Below are 12,216 nucleotides of genomic sequence, written 5' to 3' on the forward strand. Positions count from 1 at the left end.
GGCTGGAATTTTTTTTCCGCGATTTTTATTTTTATTTTTCGTTGCGATTGCATCCTGCTCGGGAGAAGTTATCGAGATCAATCTTGACACCGAGAGTAGATAAGCGCTAGAGGTTGTCAGGGTTCGCGTGAGAAAGAAGAAGGCATTAGGAGTTCCATTGGCATTATATCCAGTTTTTGGCGATGAAAACTTGGAGGTGAGGGTGCAGAGTGAAGAATCGGGGGCCCCTTCGCTGTGCTGGGGGGACTTTGGAAGATACGGGAGTGAGAAGCTGAGCTGCCCAACAATGGCAATTGTTGAGCTCTCCCCGGAGCATCTTTTGCTGCTTCCTTAGGCAGATCACCACTTTCAGGAAGGGAGGAGTGTGAGGCTCCTATTGGAGAAAACGAGGTAGGTGAGGGGAGAGCCCCTGTAGCGACGACGCTTGGCTTGTGGTGTATTTCAGGAGCATCATCGACTGTGTCCAGCTCCTCGAGCCTAGAAAAGGGACGTGGTTCGAATCTCGAGCTTGGTTTGGACTTGTTTCATGCAACAGGATTGGAGGGAGGTTGAGGTTCAAGACACACATCATTGCAAGAGGGTACACATTTCAAACTTTTTGTTAACTCATTTAAGGGAGGTCGATGAAGTAGAATGCTCAGACGGTGAGGAGTTGTCGAGTGGTGACATGTGGCATAGCAATGCTAGCTCGTTGGATCATGAAGGGTCGACATCCATCCCTATTGTGAAAGATGCCTTGAATGAGATGATTGTTCTTTTATCTCCTGCACGTGAGAAATCTTTACTAATCCCGGCTTGTGTGCTTAACGATTGCACGTATGAGAGTAAGGGCCCCTTGTATCCTTCGCTAGAATGAAAGCTCTCTTTCTTTGTAGGGGTTAGACCAAGAGAAGTTTTTGCACGCTGAAGCCCAAGACTTCGAAACGGTTAGTGGAGACGAGGATAGATTGATTTCAGGTAGGGAAGGATTTCAAGGGAATCTGATGGTGCTATGGGGAGAGGATAGGAGGTCCTTTACACAAATAATCAGTGAGCCATTTTAGACAGTTGGGCAAGACATCATGACCAACGATTTTCAGGGGGCTAAAGGTATGGAAGTGGAAGCCATGGCTCTGGATACTGTGATTTCTGAAGAGGGCCTTATGAAAGAGGTTTTGGTGGTCATGCCCTTATGTGCAAAAAAGATGGAGGGAATAAGTCAAAGCGGAACAGCCATAATGAGGATTAAGTCGTAAATCAAGCCACTGGAAGAGGGAACGAAAACATCACAAATGAGCAATTTCAATGGGGTATGTCATTTGGTATCCGTGATGAGGACATGTACGAATTCTTCGAGTTTGTTCAAGCCAAAGGAGCATAACACCTGCAGGATCTCTAGACGCTGAAGTCCAAGAGGTCCCTAAGGAGTTGGAGGGAGCTTCTGAGTCTCAAGTGCTCGATAAACTACGATTCCTTAGGTAGAGCAAGTAGCGATAAGAGGGTAAGAATAGGTAAAGTAGGTTCCCAATGATTATTTTGCCTTGGAATGTTTGGTTTAGGGTGTAAATTCAAGATGGCCCAAGTCAGGAAAGCAGAAGCAGTCGCTACAGCTGTTTACCTTCTCAATGGAAGTCTAACGAAAGCGATGAAGAAAAGGCACTCCAATGCATAAAGCCCCCGATCCCTTTCTGTCTTTCATCCCCCTGTCCCATTCTTTCTAAAAAAAAAATAGGGGCAAAGTGCTCATTTGAAGTGGCGAAGGTTAGACCACCGAAGGGGAGGGGGGTTTTCTTTGGGGCTCGAGAGATGGAATAGATAGGGCCCAACAAGTCGTTAATTCGCCGCTGGGAATTCACATGCAGCCTTCCCCTTAATCAGAGAATCAGTTGTTTACAACAAATCGAAGGCAGACATAATAACACTCTAGGAATGCTAGCTTCAATCTTTAGATAGAGGTATGCTTAACTCTATCTGGGGATGTAAGCAGAAAGATTCAGTTGGAATCGATGCAATGGGTACTATCGGGGGTATTATAGTGGCCTGGAGATCAGATCTTTGGAGAAAAGTTGATTTTTAATCTAGTGCTTTCTCTTTATTTGTTTTATTTTGTGACATCTCCTTTGGTTTTCAATGGGTCTTTACTGCTATTTATGGGCCCCTATTCCCGCAACATAAGAGATCAATTTTGGGTTGAGTTGGACATAGTCAGACAGAGGTAGGGGGCTCCTTGGAGCGTTGGGGTTGACTATAACGTTGTGAGGTTTCTCATGAAAAATCCGCACAGGGGGGTGGTAACGCGGTTGACTGGTCAAGAGAAGGCTTCTCTTTCAAAACTAGATAGATTTTTGGTGTCAGTTGTTTGGATTGATAAGTTTCCTTTGGTTCATCAATGTGGCTTGTAGAGGACTTTTTCGGATCATTGCCAATTACATTGTAAGTGTCAAAAGAAAATTGGGGCCCAAAACCTTTTAGGGCCATCTGGGAGCTTGTAAATGAAGGTAAATGGGAAACGGAATTGGTGGTAAATGAATTGGGGGTAAATGACTTACACAGTTGTGTTTGGATAAATGAAATGCATTTGAAATCCAAATATTCTGTTTGGATGGGAGTAAATGGGAGGAATTGGAATGCATTTGAATTTTTCAATATATTCATAGGAATATATGTGATATCCCAAATCAACTTTAATATTCCAATTTAATGTATATGTGATATTTAATAGAATGATTGTAATAAGCCCATTGGAATATATACTTTAACAAAAAATGAAGAAATCTCAAGCCTCGGGTAGGCCACAAATGTAAGGATCATAAACAGGCAACTTCCCAATATTTTTGAACTATCCATTTATATGGCCATCCTTTAGACGGCTTAGATAATTCTTTTGGTGTGATTTTAATGATGTAGCCGATCATTTGATTGTTTCGAAGTATTATTAACATGACACGGGTATGGCGGACATGTGCATAGCGTCATCTTTGTTTATATGTGTGACTCTCGAAGGGAGCTCAAAAGGGTATTTCACCCCATTTACTTCTAAATCCTCTCTCGTAGAGAGGATTTCATTTACATGCACATTTACCCACATTTGATTTCATTTACATGCACTTTTACTCCCATTGATTGGTGGTCCTTCTTCTCGGTTGAGGGTTATCTTGGTTTCAGATTAAGCAATAAACTAAAGTTATTAAGGCCTCTTGGTTGTAAATTGATGGCTTTGAGCAGCTTGTGATTGATTGGTGCTCTTCCTTCTCGGTTGAGGGTTATCTTGGTTTCAGATTAAGCAGTAAACTAAAGTTATTGAAGGCTGAGATCAATTGGTGGAAGAAAGTTCTTGGTGCTCGTGAGGCTAAATTTGACAGAATGACGGAAGAAATCCATGAGTTAGACCTTTTAGAGGAGGTCAATGGCCTTTCAACAGAAGGGAGAGATAAAAAGGTGGCATTTTCTTTAAGTTTGGCCAACCGAACTAAGAAGAGGAAATTAAATGGCGTTAGAGGTTGAGGGCGGTGTGGCTCAAACATGGTGATAAAAATACTAGGTTCTTTCATAGCATAGCTAGTGCTCGTGCCCGTAGTAATAAAATTTCTTCCTTGGTTGTGGATGCTTCGAGGATTATGGACAAGAGCCAGATTTGTGATGTTATGGTTGATTTCTATAGGAAGCTGTTGTTAGGAGAGAAGTGGGGGAGGTTACGGTTGGATAATGTAGACTTTATTAAATTATCCAATGTGGGCACTCTTTCTTTGGAAGTGCCGATTTTTGAAGAAGAGGTTAAAGCTGCTTTGAGTTCAATATGTGTGGATAAGGTGCCGGGGTCTGATGGGTTTCTTATTTTGTTTTATTAGAAGTTTTGGCAATTGGTGAGGTCAGATGTTGATGCAGGACGGTCTAAACTAGAATGCATGTGTGAGCACAAAAATTATGCAGCGAAATAAACTAAGCAACTCAATTGAAATATTTAGCATTCCACATCATAGTAAAGATAATAACAAAGGAAACATGCAATGGTTGCAGACCATCATCACAATCTTGCGGTACCGTATTCAAATCATGCGTGGATTGGATCCGGTGAGGGATGGGACCTCCCGATCTTGCATGGTTTCAATCTAACAATCAATGCAGCTTCTCTAGTCCAAGATATTAAAGGATTTCTGGAATAGGGATGGCTGGAAAGTCTGAGAGGGTTTGGATCAATTCTCAGATTTTCAGGGTCAATAGCAATCAAAGAATACTAGGCATAGAAAGAGAAGAAGAAGGTTGGAGGGCTATAAATAGAATTTAGAAGAAGAGGAGATTAAGGAAAGAGAAGGAATTACTACATAGAGAAATGGGAAGGAGGCACCAAGCTTTCATTAAAAAAAAAACATTATTAGGTTTAGGGTAGAAAACACCTTATTTATAAAATTCAGATTTGAAATAAAATGACTATACTACCACTATAATAAAAGAAAACAAAACGCGCAAAATAAAGCTTTCTAAAAAAAATAAAAAAATCCTGCATAACAGATCAGTCTTCTAACTCATCCTACACGTGTGTCCTCCTAATGTTGGGCCTTTAATTAATCCACGGACACATGTAAGGGCTTCAAAATCCTCATTGGTTGTGCCACGAACCATCATTGAGCCATAAAGATGTATTCGTCGGCCGCCTTTGTCTTTGATAAACTTTGAAGGGTCTGATGTCCTCATCAGATGTGATGGATTATATATCAGAATTCTTTAATCGTAGTCAGCTTTCTAATGCTTGAGGCCTCTTTTATAATTTTCATTCCTAATACAGTGGGGGCGGATCATCTCAAAGATTTTAGGCCTATAGCTTTATAGGAGGTCCTTACAAAATCCTGGCCAAGATTCTTGCCGCTAGGTTCAAGGAAGTCCTTCCGAAAATTATCTCTGAAAATCAAGGGGCTTTTGTTGCGGGAAGACAAATATTAGACAATGCTCTTCTTGCTCACAAATATGTCGATTCCAAGTATAAGGAAAAGAGAAGCGGGGTTGTGTGCAAGCCGGATATTAAGAAATGTAAGTGATGCAGGACACATGATTTAATGCTAGCATGCAACGTGGAGATTATGAAAGAGTCCACAAAGTAATTCAATTAACAAAATATGCTAATCCACCAAGTAATTAAGAGTAAACAATAGGAAATAAAATCTGATTTAACCTAAATCACATGCTTGCATGCTAAGAAATCATATAAATCAATTAAAACTAGGACCGACGGAAGGATAAAACTTCCAATTTAGCATAGGCACATTCCACACTCAATGGACAGATTTGTAGGTTTTATGATTAGGGTTAGGAAAGGGAAAATATGAAATTAGGAAAATTAGGGTTCATGGGAATTGGGGATTTTGGAATTAGGATTTTTAGAAATTGGAAAAAATAGGAAATTAAAAGATCTAGGGTTTAGAAAGTTGTAATGGGAAGAAAAAGAGGAAGATAAGAGAAGAAGAAGAAGAAGAAGAATACCTTTTGAAGAAGAGAGAGGAAAGATGTAAGAAGAAGACTACCTTTCGAAAAAGAAGAAGAGGAAGGATGTACCTTGGGGAATCCACCACTAAACAAGTTTCTACTCTTTCACAATTTAATTGGAAGGGAGGGTTTTTTTTTTTTTCAAAAAACAATGAGGAAAATTCCTTCACACAAGAGAGCTCTCTGTTTTTTTTTTTTTTTTTCCTTCTCAAATCTCCAGTAGGGTTGGAACTCCACTTTGCTTATGGTTTTATAATTAAAAAATTCGGAATTAAAATTCAGCGTAATTACAACTATGCCACTCACTTAAGTAAAGTGACCCATCATAAAAAATAAGAAAACCAAAATATATATTATCAATCTCAATCATCAAATAACTCCTAAAAATAACAAAAACACAAAGAAAGCAAGATCAGAGTCCAAGGGGCCCAGATCTAAAAGATCTGGTGGCCTGATGGTCTGATCGACAAGATCCAATGGTCGAATCGACACAAAATAGAAATTCTATGACTAAAATGATCTTCTAAGTAGCCCACATGCATTATCCCAAGGTGGGGTCTTCCTGATGCACGTCCAATGCATGTGGGGTCTTTAAAATGGCTTGGCGGGCCCCATCTGGAACTCGTTTCCCATCCACAAAGAAAGTTGCACTGATATGGGTGGTCATCTCCGACTCTGATACATCTGAGTAGGTCCTCTGATGTTCCCATTAATTCCCCTCGGCTAAGGAGATTTTGCCTTTGGCGAAATAAAGCTGCAGTGATGCTCGAGGAGATCCGGGTCTCGTCGCTGAAGCGCTGCCTCTGTGATCCATCTACTGTCTGATTTTGGTCTACCCTTCCATTTGACAAGGTACTCCTGGTAACTGCCATGTCGTGTGGAAACCGTTTCTTCATCTAAGATATCCTCCATCTCCTCTCTTCTCATAGGTATGGATGGTGCAGATGGTAGAGGTTGAGAACAGGGGTTAGGTAATGGGCCCATACAAATATGGACTTTGATGATGAACCACCAAAAAAATATCGCCAATTGAATTTTTTTAGTGAAACTTTAGGAGATGTTAAAAGACATGTTTACACATTTAGGAATAAAAAATATTGCAAAAAAGAACTATTAAGTAACAAGTTTCCATTTTATAAGTGCCTAAACCATGTGTTGTCGCAAAAGGCAAGTAATAAAACATAGAGAAAAATGAGTTTACATCACTCAAATACCATACAATGCAAGTAATAAAACATATTCTCAATTTGAGGGGTAAAAATAAAGAAAATTAGAATTTTCCCAATTTATCACCTTCATTTTCGCAAATGTTGATTTATTCACCACAAATCCATATCAATGCATGATTCTCATGCATAGACATTGCAATCCATGCTAACATTTGAAGAAAAAAAAACTAAAGTATGTATTTTTTTTTGTCAACTTTGAGTTTTGGCTCGTCTATGCTTCAAGTCGAGGTTTCTCCTCCAATTCTAAACTTTAATTCAACAGAAACCAAAAGGATTAGATGAATCACCTGAGGAACAAAATCCAAAAAAAAAAACCACAAAAATGATGATTTTTATTTATTTTTTTGGGATTTTTCCTATTTTCTTGCGAATTTCTGGTGTTTAATGGAAGTATCCTTGGTATTGTTGCGGGTATCGCTCATATCGTTGATACCTATGAACTTTTATTCCATTTATACTATCAATAGAGCAAGATATTGCTGGTATTGCCAAATATTGCCCATAATATTGAAATTATTGGCGATACTTTGAATTTTCTATATTACTCGGGGTTTGGTATTGCTGACCTCGTGATACCAATAATATCGATGATACTGTCAATGATATTACTAATATTTGAAACACTGGTTACAACAATCATTGCTTGCAATCCGTGATCCAAGTAACCATCCTAATCCATATCAGGGCTAATTTATTTCACCAAGTACCCCAGTAATATAAGGGAAATGTGTCATCATTATGATTTTACCATGGCTAAACCAAACATCAAATCGTTGCTCAAATGCGGATGTGATGTACGATGAGTGAAACCGGCATAGGGTGAACGATGTGAGATCAAACTACGTATCAATTTAAGCGTTCAACAAGTAAAATCAAGCACATCCACATTATAAGTTATGAAAATTCAGATTAACCACTCAATGGACCTAGGCTATCACATACACAGTGCATGAAAGTATAAAATATCACAAGAGTGGCCCACTTGGAAGTTGGGACTTCCAGTCTAGCATAGGTAGGGCAACATTCACATGAAGAAACAATGGCACTATAAAAATCAGATTTGGGGAAAATGGGTTCGTTTGAAAATCAGATTTTTTTAAAGGGGGTTTTGGGAATCGGGAATCGAAGTTTGGAGATTATGGGAATTAGGGACCTAGGATTTAGGGTTTTAGGAAGTTGGGGATTACGGTTTTAGGTTTACGATTGATGCTAGGGTTAGCAAAAGGGTATAGAGGATGATGTAAGGAGAAAGAATATGTAAAAAGAGGAGGGGATAGGGCTGTTCGTATGGATGTATGATTGTTCGTAAGGCTAGTTTGTACAGATGCATGTACGGACGTGTGTGTGGGTTTGATGGATGGTTGGGTTTTGATAGGTTTGATGGGGAAAGGAAAAAAAAGGATGTGGGATGAAAGGCTTTGGTTTTAGAGGAGTTGTAGAAAAAGGACGAAGAAGAAAAGTGAAGAGTTGTGTACCTTGTTGGAGAAGAGAGAGGAAAAAGAGAACTTTGGAGGAGTCCACTACCAAGCAATCTTCTAACCTTTCCACAATCCAATTGGAAGGAGGGGCCCCCCTTTCTTGCTTATATATAAAAATATCAAAAATTACAAAATTGCCATCCACTTGGGTGTTATGGTCCATATCCAAAATAAGCACACTAAAACACTCAAGTGCAATCTCAACCATCTAATAAATCCTAAAAATAATAATAAAAATAAATAAATAAATAAAGCAAGATTAGGGTCTAAGGGGCTCAGATCTGGAAGATTTGGTGGCCCGATCAACAAAATCCAACGGTCGAATCGACACAAAAATAAAAACCTATTATTAAAAATTTCTCCTAAGTAGCCCACATGCATCGTCCCAATGTGGGGTCTTCGTGATGCACGTCCAATGCATGTGGGGTCTTCAAATTGGTCCGACGGGCCCCATCTAAAACTCGTCTCTCATCCACAGAGAGGGCTGCGCTGATGTCAGTGGTCGCCTCCGCCTCTGGTATACTCGAGTAGGTCCTCTGATGTTCCCATCAGGATGTATTTAGGAGACATGTATAGTAATTTGCTTTCATTGCACTTTTTCATGGTATTATCAAGAAAATCTTCGATCCAAACAACAGCATTGGTTTATTTTGGAGATGATTTGACATTGAAGTAATGTAAAGTTGTCATCATTACAATTTTATTATGGATAAATCAAACAATGTAAAATTGTTATCATTACAATCAAATGCAACTGATGTCAGGAGACGAATAATTTGTAATCATTGCCCATTTCCTTTACATTACTGTTATAATTGGTGAGACAAACAGGCCCTTAATGGAAATGAAAATTGCAAGGCTAGTCCATGTGATGGTTTCTTAACCTCTTAAGTCAAAGGTTTGAAGAGTTGGTACCATCATCTTCAAAAAATAATTTGTGAAACAAACAGGCCCTTAAAGGAAATGGAAATTTTAAGGAAGGATATATAGATCAAGGGTAGAGCTAGGCACGGGATGAGTCGACTCGGTAGACTCAACTCGTCCGACTCATTCAAACTTGAACCGACCTGAATCGAGTGGGTGAGTTGATCCGAACTGAGTAGACTTCGGCCAATTTGAACTCAAACTAAGTCGAGTCCGAGTCACCCACTAACTCGACTCGACTTGACCCAAAATCTGACTTGTTCAGACTCAACTCGATCTAAAACTCGACTCGACTTGGGTTTGGGTTTTGGGTAGTATATAAAAAAAAAACCTATATACCTATTTATCTAACCTACCCTACCCGCCGTCCGTCCGCACATGACTCGATCTCTCTCCCTCCCTCCTCTCCCAAGCCCAGTAGCCACCCACTAGGCCACCACCACCAGCCACCAAGCCACCTTCCTCTCTCTCTCTCTCTCTCTCCCCACCCCCTCCCTCATCTCCCGAGCTAGGCAACTGCTCGTCTTGACTCAGGTGTTAACTCGACCCGACTGGGTCCGGGTTAGTCCAAGCCAGACCCGGATTTGGAACGGGTCAGGCATGTTGGACTCGGTAATGAGTCGGGTCAAATTCGGGTCATGTCTATTTCAAAACCAGGTTGGGTCACCCTAACCTAGTCTTACTCGACTCAATGCTCAACTCTAATCAAGGGTGAAAGAGAGGAATACACTGCAAGGAGAATATGCTTGTGAAACCTTGTTCGCCAAGGAAGATATCTCCGAGAAGAAGACCCTTGAATCTTTTAATCTCCCTTCTTTGCCCTGTACATGTCCTTTTTCGTTTCATTTTTTTTTTTTTCTATATTGTATGGCCATTGTTGTAGTTGGACAAGGTTAGCGTAGGATTGACCGGAAGGGTGAAACCAACCACACCAACTTGAGCAAATTGAACCAACTATTCAAATAATCAAACAAGGGTGTTTGTTTCACTGTTTCAATCTTGTTTTAGTGTGAATTCGCTTTTGGAACCGAGTCGGACTCGATTTTTCTGAGTCCACACTAGGATATAAAAAATGGTTATTTTGGGTACTTATTAATTAGCAATCTTAACTAGTTCTTGTATCCACTTTCCACTCATGTTTTTACTAAAATTGCATTCCATATACTCTATTTTAGTCCAACTATAAAACTTTTAGAGTCTATAGCATTCCTCCATAGTTCTAGCTTTGTGTTTGCCCCTCTCTTGTCTCATCAATCAAAACTATGTCATCTACAAGCAAAATAGACCATAGGACCTCATCTTCTAACTACCCCATTAACTCGTCTATAACCAATGAGAAAACATGAGGGTTCAATGCTGACAAAGGTATGCAAAAATGATTACATAACAACCATTACGGCTGTTACATAATGGTAAATGTGGGGACCGTTACATGTTATGGGGCTATAATGATCTGTAATGAGCTGATAACAGTAACGTAATGGCAATAGCCATTAACCGTTACCGTTACTGAATACCCTGTTGCTAACCCTTGATGTAAGCCTACAATCTAAAGAAGCAAACAGTGTTGCAATTTCTTCCCCTTCTCCAATTTGTATCCCTTGCAAAGTTGGGGCTGTAATGCGTCAGTTTCGTTTTGGGCCCTTACATGCTGTCAAAAAAAATAAATTGACCCCAACTGGAAGAGGCTATGACAATGATGATGATGTGTGTTGTTGAAAATGATATTATGCGCTGTAGCTCTGATTGCTACATAATTAAGTTTTATGTTCCTTTCTTATCTTTTACGACTTTAACTGAATATCATGCCATGATTTTTATTTGTTTTTATTTTTTTAAGGATCAAGCCATTCTTTTGATAGTTTTAGGTATTATAAAGCTGTCTTACATGTTTCACTGTACACTCGTGCAAAATTTGAAATTGTATTTGTCTATCTCTTTCAGAATTCTCTGCTTACCTGCTGGCAGATTATTTATTGTCTAGTTAATTATGATAGGTCTGTTTTCCTGCATTCATGGTTGGTATTTGTGACATTTTTTTTTTTTAATTTATTGTTTATACACGAATATAAACAAAAAATCAATGTGCTTCTCCTCCTGCATAAGAATCCTTCATCTACTATGATGCTTGTGTCTTTTATGTTTTAAATTTATTTACTGTGAGATTCATGGGCACATTTTTAGGGTTGATACTGGCCCAATGTTGTATTTCACCAGGTGCCTGAGTCCTCTCGATGGTTCTTGATTTTTCACATTCTAAGTTTCTCCATTCTTATTGGATGGCATCCTACCTTTTTGGTTTATTACAGGCTTCTAGTCCGTTGCAAGTCAAGTATGCAGATGGCGAGTTGGAAAGACTAGGTGAGATATTTTGTTGTACTGTCCCATGCTCTTTTCCCTCTATTTTGTGATTTTAGCCAACTGCAATACTGTTTGCTTTTTTTTTTTTTTTCTTTTCATCCTTTGTATGGTTAATGCAGAATGGTTCAGTTTCTAATTCCTTCAGTTTCCATTTTCATTCCCTTTTAGAATGTGCTGTTATATCTCAATGCATAGTAACAAAGTTTCTCAACTGTTCTGCAATCTGCTCTCTCCAGAACACAAGCTTTTTGTTGGTATGCTTCCAAAGAATGTTACTGATGCTGAAGTTTCTGCTTTATTTTCAAAATATGGAAATATCAAAGATTTACAAATTCTAAGAGGTTCTCAACAAACAAGCAAAGGTATGTTTTACCCATTCAACTCATGCTCTCTTGGAGTCCTAACTTGCGCAGGAGAGTTACTTCTGTTCTACTCAGGATTTGTGACTGGATTTGATCTCCAGATACTCATTTCTTAAAAAAAAGAAAAGAAAAAGAAAAAGAAAAAAGATACTCAAACCTCTCCACTTCATTTGATGCGGCAGGTTGTGCTTTTTTGAAGTATGAGACAAAAGATCAAGCTCTTGCAGCCCTGGAGGCAATCAATGGGAAGTACAAGATGGAGGTCTGTATTTATGGCCACGAGGTTGCTAATTCTAAATTTGGCACAGATTCTAGCCCCGCTACATGCAGCAAAACATCTTAATGTTGCATACATGCATGACAACCGTTCTGTCCATGAGGTGGGTCCATAGAATGTGCACCTTG

General features: G+C 39.3%; 1 protein-coding gene across 2 annotated transcripts in view; it reads left to right on the plus strand.

Moving 5' to 3' along the window:
* LOC131224793 (RNA-binding protein BRN1) overlaps positions 1-12,216 on the plus strand; it is a 44,612-nt gene that overhangs the window by 7,395 nt on the left and 25,001 nt on the right. For both annotated transcript variants that reach the window (XR_009161181.1, XM_058220181.1), the window contains exons 3-5: positions 11,398-11,449; positions 11,686-11,811; positions 11,994-12,073. Coding sequence is in view for 1 of the 2 variants with exons in the window: in XM_058220181.1 (XP_058076164.1) it covers positions 11,398-11,449; positions 11,686-11,811; positions 11,994-12,073 (258 nt within the window). In the remaining variant the exon portion in view is untranslated. The remainder of the gene's footprint in view (positions 1-11,397; positions 11,450-11,685; positions 11,812-11,993; positions 12,074-12,216) is intronic.

This window comes from Magnolia sinica, chromosome 14, assembly GCF_029962835.1.
Source record: "Magnolia sinica isolate HGM2019 chromosome 14, MsV1, whole genome shotgun sequence".
Classification (NCBI taxonomy): Eukaryota; Viridiplantae; Streptophyta; class Magnoliopsida; order Magnoliales; family Magnoliaceae; genus Magnolia; species Magnolia sinica.